The 15,780-nt window shown below is 42.8% G+C and overlaps 1 protein-coding gene across 1 annotated transcript; it reads left to right on the top strand.

Moving 5' to 3' along the window:
• Positions 1-12,322: 12,322 nt before the first annotated feature.
• On the top strand, positions 12,323-15,168 carry LOC132591537 (uncharacterized). Its single transcript, XM_088665412.1, has 2 exons — positions 12,323-12,347; positions 13,797-15,168. The coding sequence occupies exons 1-2, from the start codon at positions 12,323-12,325 to the stop codon at positions 14,741-14,743; spliced, it is 972 nt and encodes a 323-aa protein (XP_088521538.1). The 3' UTR covers positions 14,744-15,168.
• Positions 15,169-15,780: the final 612 nt, after the last annotated feature.

The raw sequence follows: 15,780 nt of genomic DNA, 5'->3' as shown, positions 1-15,780 counted from the left end.
TCAAAACAGTGACAAAAGAATGTCCTATGAGTTTTATTCAGACCTGTAGTGCCGTGCACAAAACCACTCTGTGGGAAAAAATGGCAATGCTCAAACATTTTTTATTTTTTTTTAAGGTGGGGAGAATCAAACATTCAAATTATTTTGGCCACAATGTATCTTGAATTGCACTTAAATGCAAAGTGTTTTATATTGATTTGAAGCTTGAGATGTGTATTCTGGACGGTGTTGGGTATGTTTTTCAAATATTTAATAGGCAACCATTCCTGCTCTTGAGATTTCGAATGAATTTTTTGCAAACAGTGCAAAATTGGGCAGAACTTCATTCAGGGTTTGAACCGACATCTGATGCATGAAATTTTTGTTTTGTTAAAAAAAAGAAAATCCAGTTTTAAAACAGTTGAAATGTAAGAACATGATCCCATCAAAATAACACATATTCATTAAGCCCTGTTTTATTTTGGTGGGCAAATTAAGCACATACTGAGAACTGCATTCCCTTCTCCTTTGTCATCATAAGAACAGCCCTGCTAAATCAGGCCAGAGGTTCTAGATCTAACCCAATGCTCTGTTCTCACAGTTGCTAACTAGATGCCTCTTCTGGTTGGGAGCCCTCAATCAGCACCTGAGCACAGCAGCCACTCTCTGCACACTCTCAGTTCCAGCAGCCGGTATTCAAAAGCACACTGCCTCTGAAAATAGAGGCAGAGCATAGCTGATAGCCTTATCTTCCATCAATAGAATGCATTGGAGCGTCACACTTTATTTACAGGATTTACTGCTACAATGTCATGAGCTGGTTGAACTCAGAGGAATGATGGGAGGATCCAGCTGGGGAACCCCAAGGGAAGAAGGGTCAGAGCATGGGGACTGGTGGTGGGACAACCATGTGTGATCAGAAGGAGAAGATTGGGAAGAGGAGGTGTCAGAAGCTGAAGAAGTAACAGGGCTAAGTGAGCAGGGAGAGCCTGTGCCAGAGAGCAGTCCAGAGTCAGAGGAGGGAGGCCAAGAGGCCAAGAGAAGTCAGGCTGGTGAAGAGTCACAGGTGTTTCCCCCTCCTGCTACAACAAGCTCCCTCCCCCCCCCCCGATCTCCCAGAACTAGACGAGGCATGAAATGGGCGGAGGAGAGATTGGCGGTGAGCAGGCACAGTTTCTGATTGCTCAGAGAAATCCCTGGAGAGGAAGAGACTTAGGCAGTAATGGGAGGACTTTGCCTCATAGGAGGCAAGATCTACTTGGAAGATTTGCTGAGCACATCCTGGTTTTTTTTCCTAATAAAGAGTTATACGTCTCCTACACCATGTGATTTACTGCTGGCTGGTTCCTGACATACAAATATCAACATGTATCAAACAGCCTGAACCATGTAAAGTGTGACTTGGTCCCAAAACATATTGACTCCTAAGCAGGTTAGAATCCATTCCTTTCATCAGATAGAGCACTGCCACTTCCCCACTCTTAGATTAGAGATGCCTGCAGGGCAAGAAATTTGATTCAGTTTGCATTTAAAGGTGAGCTTACACACCTGCATTTTCTGAAACAATAACTGAACCAATATGCAGCTAGTTTTCAAAATGCTCCCTGCCCCTCGAATTTTGCAATGCAGTTCTCCAGCCAAGGAAAGTGTAAAAAATAATAATGCATGTGCTAGAGTAAAGTGTGCATATAAATGCATATATTCATGAATAATAATAATAATAATAATAATAATAATAATAATAATAATAATTTATTTATACCCCGCCCATCTGGCTGGGTTTCCCCAGCCACTCTGGGTGGCTTCCAACAGAAAAATAAAACACAGTGATCTATTAAACATTAAAAGCCTCCCTAAACAGGGCTGCCTTCAGATGTCTTCTAAAAGTCTGGTAGTTGTTTTTCTCTTTGACATCTGATGGGAGGGCGTTCCACAGGGCAGGCGCCACCACCGAGAAGGCCCTCTGCCTAGTTCCCTGCAACTTGGCTTCTCGCAATGAGGGAACCGCCAGAAGGCCCTCAGTGCTGGACCTCAGTGTCCGGGCAGAACGATGGAGGTGGAGACGCTCCTTCAGGTATATTGAAAACAATATATAAAAATGTATTATATTAGAGAAGATTGCTTTGAAAAAAAAAAGTGTAGTCAAAATTCTATATAAAACTGTATAGTAGGAAAATGTCACTAAATGCTGATGAATTTTCATGAGGGCTTTTAAAAAAACATATATGCAAACTGATATGGAGAACAGAACTGGAAAAAGGAGAAACTAAGAGAAACTGAAACTGACAGATTCTTCCAACCCTAGCTTTACTTCAGTGTCTTCAGGTAGGACTGGAATAGATTCCTGCTATCCAGAGTAGACACTATTGGCATAAGTGATCTGACTCAGTATAGCACACTTTCATATGTTTGCTTAAACTCATCATAGTAGTTTAGAGGTATGGCACGTATTTTACATGCAGAAGGTCTCACGTTCAATTCCTGGCATCTTTCTGGTAGGTGCTGGAGTCAGTAAAATGACCACACTCTGCTTCCAGATCACCTGTCCATTGAGCATTCATTATGATTTGTTTGCAGAGAGGTTACACAACACCGCACCTGGCAGCTGCTATCCCCTATTTCCCAGGGCATTTCTCTTACCATTTTCCTTATTGCAAAAAGCCCACCTTTTTATGGGTGGGGTGGGGGTTTCTGGTGCAAGAAAGGGATAGAAATCCAAAATGACACATTTGCCGATCCCTCCTAGAGGTGTGCATTTGGTCCCTCAGCTAAAACGTCTGTACCCCTGGATCATGGAGTGTTCTCCATGATAGCTTGTTGCAGACAGATTATCTTGAGATGAAAGGAAGGGGGAAATAAATCTTGGTAATGTCTCTTGGCTGGCTCACCCTGAAGAAATGTATGTTCTATGCCTTTGCCAGAACGTTTTCTGTTTCGCTGGTGGAGGGAGGATGGCGAAGCATAAGGCAACTCTGATGACAATGACAACTGGAGAAATGAAATGTATTATCTTCCTCCCTTCTCTCTTTTCAGTCACTATTAATGCTGCCTGATCTTTCTTGGGGGTGGGGGAAGGGGCGGGAGCAGAGCCGTCCTCCCAATATAGAAGCATTTGATGGTTATCTCTGGAATTGAATAGGACTCCGTCAATCCTCATTAATGTTCAGTAATGAGAGATTATACAAGCTCTCGACTTACCTAACAGAAAAACTGCAATTTTCATTTCCTCCCCCTTTTTCTCTTTTCCGGTAGATGAACTGCAAAATGTTATTGTTTCTGTAATCTATTCTTATTCCATTATTGGGTGCTAATTATCTTCCCAGCGCTGATCGTTTAGCAGGTTTAATGAGCTCTGCACAGCACTGAATGCAAAGCAAATAGGTTTCGCCAAAAGTATGCCAGGCCCCAAACAAACATAAGAGACCCCCTGAAAGTTACATTTTCAAACCATTTGCACCCAGGATCCTGCACACAGATTAGCCGCACATAGCATCAGGGATGCCATATATTCTGGGGCTGGGATAAACTTTTATTTATTTATTATATTCATATACCGCCTTTCTTCCAAGGGACCTGTCAGAGGGTTGTCGTGGCTACTCTAGAGTAACTCCGCTTGAATCCAGTTTGTCTTTAAAGACTTTTATTGTGCAAAGTATTTACAGTGCAGAGACAGCTTAAAACATGACCTCGTCTGGCAGACGATGATTTGGTGTAACAGCGTTCGGTTTTTAACCCGTTCTGTGCTGGGTTCTTTTGGTGCTTTGGCAGACTATGTCAGTGCTGTGTGTTAGTTCCAGCGAAGGAATTATTAGTTATTTATTTCTGTTCCCTTTCCCCCCGCAAAAGCACAGCAGCTTTGGGGCACCCGGCCCCAAAAAAGCAAAGCAACTTTTGCACCCCCCCAAAAAAACCCTCCAAAACTTTGGTCAGCAGCTCCCCCCAAAAAGCTCAACAACTCTGGGCACTTTGTGATAAATAAGGGGTTTTTGGTTTGGTTAAATAATTAGTTTTTGGTTTATTAAATACCGTTATATATTACAATTATACATTTTTGTTATTTAAACTATAAATATCACAAAATTATGGTTTTTTCTCGAAGTGACACACCACCCAAGTTATGCTCGGTTTTTTGGTGAATTTTGACACACCAAGCTCAAAAGGTTGCCCATCACTGATGTAGGCAAAAGGAGAATTAGTCGACCCCATTTGCTGTTGGCTCTGCCTCTGCCTACTACTGGTCAGCCTCTCCTCTCAGCCTACCATTAGGCACTGGCCACCAATGGAACCTGTGCAAGGTTTGGTGACAGAGACTGCTGCCGCTATACCCAACTCTACATTAGTTCATTTCTCCATCTGAAAGGACGTTGGTCTCCAGGCTTAGGGTCAAATCAAGCATAACATGTGAGATGATCTGACCTTTTAATCTCCTTTTATTTATTTAAAGCATCCAGAGGGGTTCAAGCCGTGACAAAAGCATAGCTGCCAAGTTATCCCCTTTTTTAAGGGAAATTCCCTTATGCTGAATAGGCTTCCTCGCGAGAAAAGGGAAAACTTGGCAGCTATGCAAAAGGGGAAGGGATGTTTAACCCTTTTACCCCTGTCAAGACTAATAAATCACCACACCTTCAAAAACTGCTTTTAACCTTTTGAGGGAGGCATGGCACAGCAACGCGGCAGAATACAAATGCATAATATAATATTCAACCTAATGCAGAATATGAGTAACAATGACAACTGTGTAAGAAACATAGCTAAATGAATATTTAACGGGAGGACAAATCAGACAAAGCATTAAAATAACTGGATGTCAGGAGACATTCGTTTTTAAGAACTTTCCTTTCCTTACGACTTAAAAAAGAAAGAAAAGGAGAAGCACTTTTCATAGAAGACTCTGTTTGACAGTCCCTGATGGCATTAGCTGTCAGGAAGGAGATCAGTCCTTTACCGCGGTGTCTAAACCATGCTCTTGTCATGGTTTGATCCTTTTCCACGAAATGCAACATAGAAAGATGGATGAGGAGTAGAGCCAGGCCGGTGTCAGCAGTGCAGGGAGTGAAAGAAGGAAAGGGGACAGCAAAATGAAAAGAAAGCTGATCGGTGGGGTTTTGCTTTTTGGGTTTTTTAAAATGCACACATAACCTCAGCTCTTATATCCAGATATTGTGCAGTGGATCCTTCACCAAATGGATTTTGGAGCTCCCACTTCTCGTTTTGTCCTGCAGATCCACATCCACACCCACGTACCTCTCCCACATGAGCACAGGAAACATTTTATGTATTTATTTGATTACAAACTAGATAAGGCATTGTCTCCTTGCATTTAATGTGTGTATTATATTGTTACATGCCACCCCAATATCCACAGCAGTGCAAGATTCTGGGAAGTTCCGACGTGTGATAAGATTAAAATATTTTGGGAATTGATTTGTAATGAACTAAAAAAAAAAATTTAGATATACTTTCCCTAAAAAACCTGAAGCCTTTTTGTTGGGGCTGATGGGTAAAGAAATTTTAAAGCAGGACCAAAGGTTGTTTATGTATGCCACTGTGGCAGCAAGAACATTAATAGCCCAAAAGTGGAAGTCGCAAGAATTACCTTTGATAACGGAGTGGCGGACGAAAATGGTAGATTATATGGAAATGGCCAAACTGACCTATAGAATCCGAGACCAGGATGATACGAGATTTCGAAAAGTGGAGTAAATTTGTAGAACATGTTAAAGACAACTATAAAGATATGAAGACATTAGCGGGATTGGTATAAACCTTACAACTTTGATATTAAGTATAATTAAGGAAATGCGTGAGTGGAATGAAATAATTTACCTCCTTTGGGGGGGGGGAGTCAGGGCTTAGCAAAGCCGCTTGTTGTATAGCTGTTGAATATGTGTTGTATGAGGTTAAAGAATTAGAAAAATGATAATAATAAAAAATTATTTGGAAGAAGAAAAAAGATTCTAGAAAGTTCCAGGTGCTTGTCTGGGGTTTGCGTTTCCTGTTGGACAATGAGGGACACCAGAGACTTTATGATATATTGTTTATTCACACATATATGAGCCTACGATGCAGGGGCTCACAGCACTCACATTCCAAGAGGTTCTAGCTTCTCCCATAGACACAGAAGAATCCCTGCTCAGTAGCTTGCCTTCCTAGGTTACATTATGTGCAGTTTACTCTAATTTTGCTGAGCCTAAGCTCTAATCTTTTCTAACATAGGGAGAGGCCCCACTCCTTTAATCCTTTATGGTTCTAATGGATCCTTATCCCAGGCTATTACCTCAAGGTAAATTAGTCTGACTCAGTTAACACTTAACTCATGTTGATTCCCTAGGATTAAAGAGGTGTCTAATAAACAGCTCAGGAAGTTTGTCCAGCTTCATAAGCCCTCCACACATGATAATTCCAGAGGCTTAGGAGTGGGTCCAAACACACCACTTAATACACAGTAATACACATGGGTCTAGTTAACGTTCTGACACCTGGTAGTCTGACACACATTAACACGCAAGCCCTAATTAAATTCTAACTATTACTGGACCCAAGAATGTAGTACCTACAAAATTAACCCTGGCCTCCTTTGCTGTGGTTCTGATGAACCTCCACAGCTGCTATTTCATGTTGATCATCCTAATGCAAATGAGAGTTTCTGGAGAGGAATTTGCAACAGGACCAAACCAACAGAAGCAACGTTTAAACTCCCCCCCCCCCCCGTCTGCTGCGATCCCAGTTAATTTAGAAAATTATGTTATATGCAAATATGCATTTAATGTTGCCTCTAATTCTGGGGTAGGGACACGGGTGGCACTGTGGTCTAAACTACTGAGCCTAGGGCTTGCCAATCGGAAGGTCGGTGGTTCAAATCCCTACGATGGGGTGAGCTCCCGTTGCTCGGTCCCAGCTCCTGCCAACCTAGCAGTTCGAAAGCAAGTAGATAAATAGGTACGACTCCAGCAGGAAGGTAAACTGCATTTCCGTGTGCTTCTCTGGTTCGCCAGAAGCGGCTTAGTCATGCTGGCCACATGACCCAGAAAAACTGTCTGCGGACAAACGTCGACTCCCTCGGCCGGTAAAGCGAGATGAGTACCACAAACCCAGTCGTTCACGACTGGACTTAATTGTCAGGGGTCCTTTACCTTTACCTAGTCTGGGGTATACATAAACAAGAAGAACAGTTCAGTCCCAGCAGCTTGAAAGGTAGGCTATGATCTGCATTCCAGGTTCTAGGAAGATAAATTGGCCAGCACTGCCCATCAGGCAAGCATCTCCAGCTATCAAGCTCTGCCAAAGCCTAGCAAGATGACCATTGCTTTGCTTTGCTTTGCACAGCAGAGCAGCACAGTTATGATAGGGCATGGATTAAGTTGCCACCAATTAGCTTGCCAGGCACACACTTTTAAAGCAATAGCTTTGGTAGTTTGGCTGCACAAAACGAATTTTGTACAGTGGTACCTCGACTTACGAATAACTCTACTTACGAAAAATTCGACTTACAAATAAAAAAACCTGGCGCGCGCTTATGATTTTTTTTGACATCCGAAGGCCGAATCGGGCCCTCGCCACTGCCACCGACGGCCTCCCGACAGCCTCCCGACCTGCCGATCCGGTCGCCCTTTTTTGCGATTTCCCCCCTCCCTCACCCAAACCGCGGTGGTGTCTCCTCCCTCCCTCTTCCTTGGCTTCTTCCCACCCTATGGAGGAAGGGGGCTGGGCTTCCTCACAGCCACCCACGCAAGATCGGGCCCATCGCCGCTGCCGCCGGCCTCCCATAGCCCCCCCCCCAGCTGCCGATCCAGCCATAGGGCTGGATTGGGCACATTGCCGTCGGCCTCCCGCCGCCCCCCCCCCCCAGCTGCCGATCCAGCCATAGGGCTGGATTGGGCACATTGCTGGCGTTAGAGTGCCTCTCTTGATATTAAGGTGGGGCATTTCATAGCCCTGAAATGTTACAGCAGAATGCAAAAGAATTCTTTCTCATCCCTGGTAAAGAAAAATAAGCACCCCATCCCAGACGTTCTAAGGCTGTTTTCTGCAATTTCAAAACTATAGTGCTGGAAAAACCACCCCATAGCCATGCCCACCTTGCAAGGTTACATAGAAGATAAAGGGGTGGGGGCAGGGCACAGACAAACCCTATAAGGATGTGCAGTTTTGGTCACAGCTTAACCCACCTCGCAGGGTTGTTGTTAAAAAGGTAACAGGCGAGAAGAGAAGCCAGCAAGAAGCGGGAGGTGCAAATATATCATTTAAGCGAAAGAAAACTACTGTAGTGTCAAGCTCACCCTGCTCCATCACGATCGCTTAACTGCAAAATTGCACAGTCCTGATATTGTACAGGGGGGGAAACACCGAAGAAGTAAAAATATATACAATTGACTTGCAGGGAAGGAAGGCAGAGAGTTTAAAAGCTCTTTTGCACAGGGTCCCTCCTATAGCTGTCAAGTTCTCCCTTTTTTAAAGGGAAATTCCATTATGCTGAATAGGCTTCCTCGCGAGAAAAGGGAAAACTTGACAGCTATGGTCCCTCCCCTCCCTCCTCTGTGTGTGGGGTGCAACCCAGTTGCAACAGCTTTAATAAAGATCAGGCTTACTAGCTGCTTTGCTTCTCAATATTTTCTGGTTTGCCTCTCTTATTTTCTCCTACCAAAGGAGAACCTAAAAATATAGGTTCTTGGGTATCCCATAAGGGAAAGGGAGCAGTAATAATAATAATAATAATAATAATATTTATACCCCACCCATTTTGCTGGTCCACTCGGACCTTTCTTTGACACGTCCTCCCATTAGGTCTACCGGATGGGTCATCATAAATGTGGTAGATGTGTATCCTATGCTTTACAGACGAAAGAGATCTATGATGAACACTCTAACTTTAGGTTCACCATCCGTCACTTCAGCACGTGTCAGACCAAAGACCTTGAATACCTAAGATGCCTTTGCATCTGAGAGCCAGTGTGGTGTAGTGGTTAAGAACGGTAGACTCGTAATCTGGTGACCCGGGTTCGCGTCTCCGCTCCTCCACATGCAGCTGCTGGGTGACCTTGGGCTAGTCACACTTATCTGAAGTCTCTCAGCCCCACTCACCTCACATAGTGTTTGTTGTAGGGGAGGAAGGGAAAGGAGAATGTTAGCTGCTTTGAGACTCCTTCGGGTAGTGATAAAGCGGGATATCAAATCCAAACTCCTCTTCTTCTTCTACATTGGATCGACCACACGGGCGGGCGGTGTCCGTATAGGAGAACATCGATCCCGCATGAGGAATCAAGTCATGGAGGCACCCTTAGTCACGCACTTTGTAAAAAAACATCGATCAGATACAAACTTACTGTACACTGTCCTTTGGGTCAATCAGAGAAAGGAAAGATTACATTAGGTTATTACATCAACAAGAAACTAGACTGATATTTTTTTTAATTCCTACAGCCGAGGGGTTTGAATACAGAATCAGATTTCAACTGCTTTATTTATGGTAAGAATTTTACAAGTTTGTTATGCTAGATTTTGAATACTGTATCTTTAAATTTCCTGAAATTGCCTGTGATTTGATACACCTGTGGGTAGCCTTTATAATTCCAATAGAGTTCTGCTATCAGTATCAGTGTACTACACTTGCTAGTGAGAACTGATCCATAGTCTTTATTTTTACCTGAGAGGACAATTTATTGGGTATGTATTTGTCATTCGTTTATTTATGTTTGTTATGCAAGTTGGTCATTTCAATTTCTGTTTTACAATTTAATGTTCTGTATTCAATTTCATTGTCAGCTGATGAAGAATTATCCTTGTATCTGAAGAAGTGTGCATGCACACGAAAGCTCATACCAAAATATAAACTTAGTTGGTCTTTAAGGTGCTACTGAAGGAATTTTTTTATTATCCTTGAAACAGTTCACCTGTCCTAGAAAAACTGTTCTGTTCTGCTTGCTGCTGCGTTCTATAGCACTTTGAATACATTATTCCTACGTTTGGAGCACCTATCTCTGCAATATTGCTGGATTTTGACTATTGAAAGGCAACTTGCCTCCATTGTGGTGTTCCCTGATAGCGATTGGTTACGCCTGTTATTTCTTTCCTATGAACTTTTGCATAACTATGCCTGTATCATAGGTTGATGTTTATGATTTGTAAATATTATGGCTTGATCAAATTATTGGTAATACATTATTAGCCACGTGTTGCTTTTGGGTGTGGTCAGATTACTCCAAGGGACTCTGGCAAGGAGCGGGGGGGGGGGCTTAGTTGGGTCCCTATGGGCAGAACCCGCAATATCCTTAGCACCATACAATTTGGGTTGGGGTGGGAGAGATACTGGCTCTTCAAGGGTTAAAGGCAGCAATCATATTATTACAGAGGACTCCTTGGCTTGTCACACCCTCCTGCATTTGAAAAGCTGGGAGGGAGGGAGATTCTTTGGAAGGTGGGAATAAGAGGGAGATTTTTTGAAAGGGAGAAGGTTCCCTAGTGGCATGGGTTATTTTTTCTTCTTTGATGCCTTCCCTGTATGGGATTCAGGAGGAAGGCATCCAAGGAGGGCACAGTCTCTCTGTATAGCAGACCAGCCCTCAAGCACAGTCAGCTGCCTATACAGAGTCATACCATTGCTCCACCGGGGCTACTATTGTTGACACTGACTGGCAATTTCTGCTGGGGATTTCTGGCCATGGAGTCTCAGCCCTGCCTGGGGACTGAATCTTGGGATTTCTGTCTGCTGAGGAGATGCCCTGCCCTCAAACTACAGCCCCTTCCCCTAAAGGCGGGGTGGTGGTGGTGGTTTGCAGGACGACAAGGAACAGGGAGGCAGCTTTGTCACAGCTTTAAGCTGGCAATAATAATAATAATAATAATAATAATAATAATAATAATAATAATAATAAATAATAATAATAATAAATTTTATTATTTATACCCCACCCATCTGGCTGGGTTTCCCCAGCCACTCTGGGCGGCTTCCAACCGAATATTAAAAACAATAAAAATAAGGGAAGTTTTTAATGGTGGTGGGAAGATCCTCTTTCAGGAATGACTCCACTTTCCTCGCATGGTGGTGTTCAGGAGGAAGGCGCCCCTCTTTTACCAAGGAAAGTGGGAGCTCCACACCTAGGCTGGACACCAGCTCTCAGGCGCCCTTTGCTTCTTCCTCCCTCCCAGGAACCTGCAGCATCTGAGTTCTTCAATCAAAGCAAATGGAGGGAGGAAAATGGACGGTAGATCTAGTCAGGCTGTCTCCCAGAACCTTAGAACGTTTCCTCCCAGGACCCTCAGAAAGATCTGGTGAGTTGCAGAGAATGGAGATGGGGACATGGAGGGATGCTGGGAGTGAGGAAGCTCCCCTTGTAAGAAAACAAGGAAGGCTGCAGGGCCAAAGGTCTGAGTTGGCAGAGATTAAATATAGCCAGGCAAGGAACGTTTTTAATGGTGACATGGGGAGAGTCAGGATTTTGGGGCTGCTGTCTACCAGCTCCATCTGGTACACAGCCTGAGACCCTTGCTGCACACAGACTGTGGTACATGCTCTGATTATTTCCTGCTTGGACTACTGCATTGTGCTCTCCTTGGGGCTACCTTTGGAGGTGACTCGGAAACTACAATTAATCCAGAATGCGGCAGTTCAACTGGTGACTGGGAGCAGTTGCCAGGACCATATAACACTGGTCCTATAGGATATACATTGGCTCCTAGTACGTTTCTGAGCACAATTCAAAGTGTTGGTGCTGACCTTTGAAGCGGTAAATGGCCTCGGCCCTGTAGACCCGAAGGAGCATCTCCACCCCCATCGCTGAACCCCAGACACTGAGGTCCAGCTCTGAGGGTCTTCTGCTGGTTTCCTCACAGCAAGAAACGAAGTCACTTCTCTGTAATCGAACTGTCCCTGTGGAATGCCCTCCCTTTAGATGTCAAGGAGATAAAGAACTACGTAACTTTTGAAAGACATCTGAAGGCAGCCCTGTATCAGGAAGTTTTTAATGTTTGATGTTTTACAATGTTTTATATATGCTGTAAGCTGCGGAATCCCAGTCAGATGGGCAGGGTGTTGTTCTTGTGGTTAGAAGTTGTTAGAAGATCCAGAAAGTCTCACTAGGATTATGATTTGCATTACATTTTTAATTGTCATATTCCCTTAACTTTAGCAGGTGGTGAACAGGACAGTCATTGTTCTCAGGTCTCATCAGAAAGACCCAAGCATGAAGTCAAAGGAAAGACCTTTCATGGCCAAGAGGAAACAGGATCACAGATGAAAAGCCTAGGAGGAAAATGGACGGTAGACCTAGTCAGGCTGTCTCCCAGAACCTTAGAACGTTTCCTCCCAGGACCCTCGGAAAGATCTGGTGAGTTGCAGAGAATGGAGATGGGGACATGGAGGGATGCTGGGAGTGAGGAAGCTCCCCTTGTAAGAAAACAAGGAAGGCTGCAGGGCCAAAGGTCTGAGTTGGCAGAGATTAAATATAGCCAGGAAAGGAACGTTGTTGTTTTTCAAAGAAATTTTTATTAATTTTCCACATAACCACACATAAACACATCAAATAACAAACATTTAACAAATACATCCACTAACCCCTACATTCACATTTAACAAAAAATGATAACAAAAATAAAGAAAGAGAAAAAAAGAAAAAAGAAAAGACTCCCCTCCCTCCGTCTTTCAGATTTGTTTTTACGCTCTAGTGCTGCAGTTTCTTTAGCCTACTTATTCAAAGTCAATTCGCAGGATTTATTTTAGTCCTGCAAGTGTCCTCAAACTTCTACAGTTCTTCTCAATATATTCCACAAACTTACACCACTCTTTTTGGAACTCCCCCCCCCCCCCCCGGTAACGGATCCCGTGGGTCAGCTTAGCTAGTTCTGCATAGTCCATCATCTTCGTCCTCCACTCCTCGACTGTGGGTAGCTCCTGTAATTTCCATTTTTGGGCTAATAAAGTTCTTGCTGCGGTTGTAGCATACATTAAAAGTCTCTGGTCTTCTTTAGCTATTTCTCTACCCATTATACCCAATAAAAAAGCCTCTGGTTTTTTGGGGAAAGTGTATCTAAACATTTTTTTCAACTCATTGTATATTTGTTCCCAATATTTTTTAACCTTTTCGCATGTCCACCACACATGATAAAATTCACCATCATTCACTTGACATTTCCAGCACTTTTTGCTACCTGTTCTATACATTTCTGCTAGTTTAACTGGTGTTAAGTGCCATCTATACATCATTTTCATAACATTTTCTTTCAATGCAGTGCATGCAGTGAATTTCAATGTTTCATTCCATAGTTTCAACCACGCTTCATATTCAATATTATACCCAAAATCTCTTGCCCACCTTATCATGACCTCTTTTGTCAATTCAACTTTTGTAGACCATTCAAGCAACAAATTATACATTTTTGACAATAACTTTACACTGCCTCCCAACAATTCTGTTTGAAATTTGGATTTTTTACTTTCAAATCCTAATTTTTTATCTTTCGTCAATATGTCATTTACCTGATGGTATTGTAACCATCCTGTCAATTCCTCCTGAATCTCTTCAAATGGTTTTAGTTTCCAACCTCTATCAGATTTTATCAACATTTCTTCATAAGTGGCCCTCCTCCCCTCCATATTCAACTTTTTAATCATTATTACCTCTACTGGTGATATCCACCAAGGTGTTTTACCCTCTAACAGCATCTTATTTCTTTCCCACACTTCTTTCCCACACTGCGGAATCCCAGTCAGATGGGCAGGGTGTTGTTCTTGTTGTTAGAAGTTGTTAGAAGTTCCAGAAAGTCTCACTAGGATTATGATTTGCATTACATTTTTAATTGTCATATTCCCTTAACTTTAGCAGGTGGTGAACAGGAGAAACTGTGTAAATGCTTGGTGTGTGGAAAGAGCTTCAGTGACAGCTCAGGCCTAAAATCACATGAAAGAATTCACACAGGACAGGAATCATACAAATGCTTAGAATGTGGAAAGGGTTTCAATCGCCACTCAACCCTTAAATCGCATCAACGAATTCACACAGGGGAGAAACAGTATACCTGTTTTGACTGTGGAAAGACCTTCCGTCAGCTCTCAAGCCTTACATCTCATCGAAGAATCCACACAGGGGAGAAGCCATATAAATGTTTGCAGTGCAGAAGGAGCTTTGCTCACCATGGTAGCTTTGCTTCACATAATAGAGCCCACACAGGGGAGAAACCATATAAATGCTTGGAATGTGGAAAGAGCTTCAACCAGAATTCACACCTTAGTTCACATAAGAAAACTCACACTGGTGAGAAGCCATATGAATGCTTTGAGTGTGGGGAGAGCTTCACTTATAAATCAAGCCTTACAGCACATCTAAGAATTCACACAGGGGAGAAACCGTATACCTGTTTTGACTGTGGAAAGACCTTCCGTCACCGCTCAAGCCTTACATCTCATCGAAGAATCCACACAGGGGAGAAGCCATATAAATGTTGGGAGTGCGGAATGAGCTTTGCTCACAATTCTAGCCTTAGAAAACATAAGAGAATCCACACAGGGGAGAAGCCATATCAATGTTTGCAGTGCAGAAGGAGCTTTTCTCAAAGATCAAGCCTTACTGTGCACAAGCGAATCCATACAGGGGAAAAACCATATAAATGTGTGACATGTGGAAAGAGCTTTAGTAACCACACACACCTTGTTAGACATTGCAGAATCCATACAGGGGACAAACCGTATGCATGTTTTGAGTGTGGAAAGAGCTTCATTTGCAGCACAAGCCTTAATTCACATCAAATAATTCACACGGGACAAACCATATAAATGTTTGGAGTGTGGAAAGAGATTTGCACATGGATCTAGCCTTACTTATCATAAAAGAACTCACATGGGATAAACCATATATATGCTTGGAATGTGGGGAAAGATTTGGTCAGATTTCACAACTCATTTTGCATACGTAGATCAAGAGGAAAGAAATATTTAGATGCTTGTAATGAGGAAAGCACTTTAATTAGAGCACCGTTGTTGCTCAACTTCATGGAATTCCTACAAGAATGGTGCCCTTCCAGGGACCCTGGGCCAGATCCTGCAAAGCAGCTATTGAAAGAGGGCCAAGATTCATCGCTTTTGTTTTGAAGCAGTTGGGTAATCTGATTGTAGTTGGTAATGAGGCATTTCCTTTCTTTGTTCCAGGGGTGTCCCACCTTTTCCTTGTCACTTCTAGGTGTATTAAAGCATTATCTTCAAGCATTATTGTCGGGGTCAGAGTAATACATTTTGTTAAATGTGTGTTCGTGTAGTTACCTTTCAGTGGAAAGGTGGAATATAATCAGGTACAGTGGTACCTCTACAGTGGAACCTCGGTTTATGAACACCTCGGTTTATGAATTTTCGGTTTACGAATGCCGCGGACCCATCTGGAACGGATTAATTCACTTTCCATTACTTTCAATGGGAAAGTTTGCTTCAGTTTATGAACACTTCAGTTTATGAACAGACTTCCGGAACCAATTGTGTTCATAAACAGAGGTACCACTGTACTTACGAATAACTCTGCTTACGAATATTTCTACTTACGAACGGAGCTCCGTCTGCCATCTTGGATGCGGTTTAGATAGGATTTTTTCTACTTAGAAGTTTTAGATAGGGTTGCTTTGACTTACGATTTTTTTCTCCCAATGCATTCCTATGGAATTTGACTTACAATTTTTTTCGACTTACGAATGTGCGTTCGGAACGCATTAAATTCGTAAGTAGAGGTACCATTGTATACCTATAAATGCACATGCACAAACAAACATTCATACACAGAAATAATAAAATTCATTGCTTATAAACCTCTGGAGGAGATAGCAACA

This window comes from Zootoca vivipara, chromosome Z2, assembly GCF_965207765.1.
Source record: "Zootoca vivipara chromosome Z2, rZooViv2.hap1.1, whole genome shotgun sequence".
Classification (NCBI taxonomy): domain Eukaryota; kingdom Metazoa; phylum Chordata; class Lepidosauria; order Squamata; family Lacertidae; genus Zootoca; species Zootoca vivipara.
The sequence above is the reverse complement of the archived record's forward strand: the minus strand, read 5'-3'. Positions and strand labels throughout refer to the sequence as shown.

What these genes read in the sequence shown, in the direction of transcription:
- LOC132591537 (XM_088665412.1), top strand. Translation starts at nt 12,323, where the DNA reads ATGGGGACATGGAGGGATGCTGGGA. An exon ending in GACATGGAGGGATGCTGGGA is followed by an intron (nt 12,348 to 13,796) that starts GTGAGGAAGCTC and finishes TAACTTTAGCAG; the next exon opens with GTGGTGAACAGGAGAAACTG.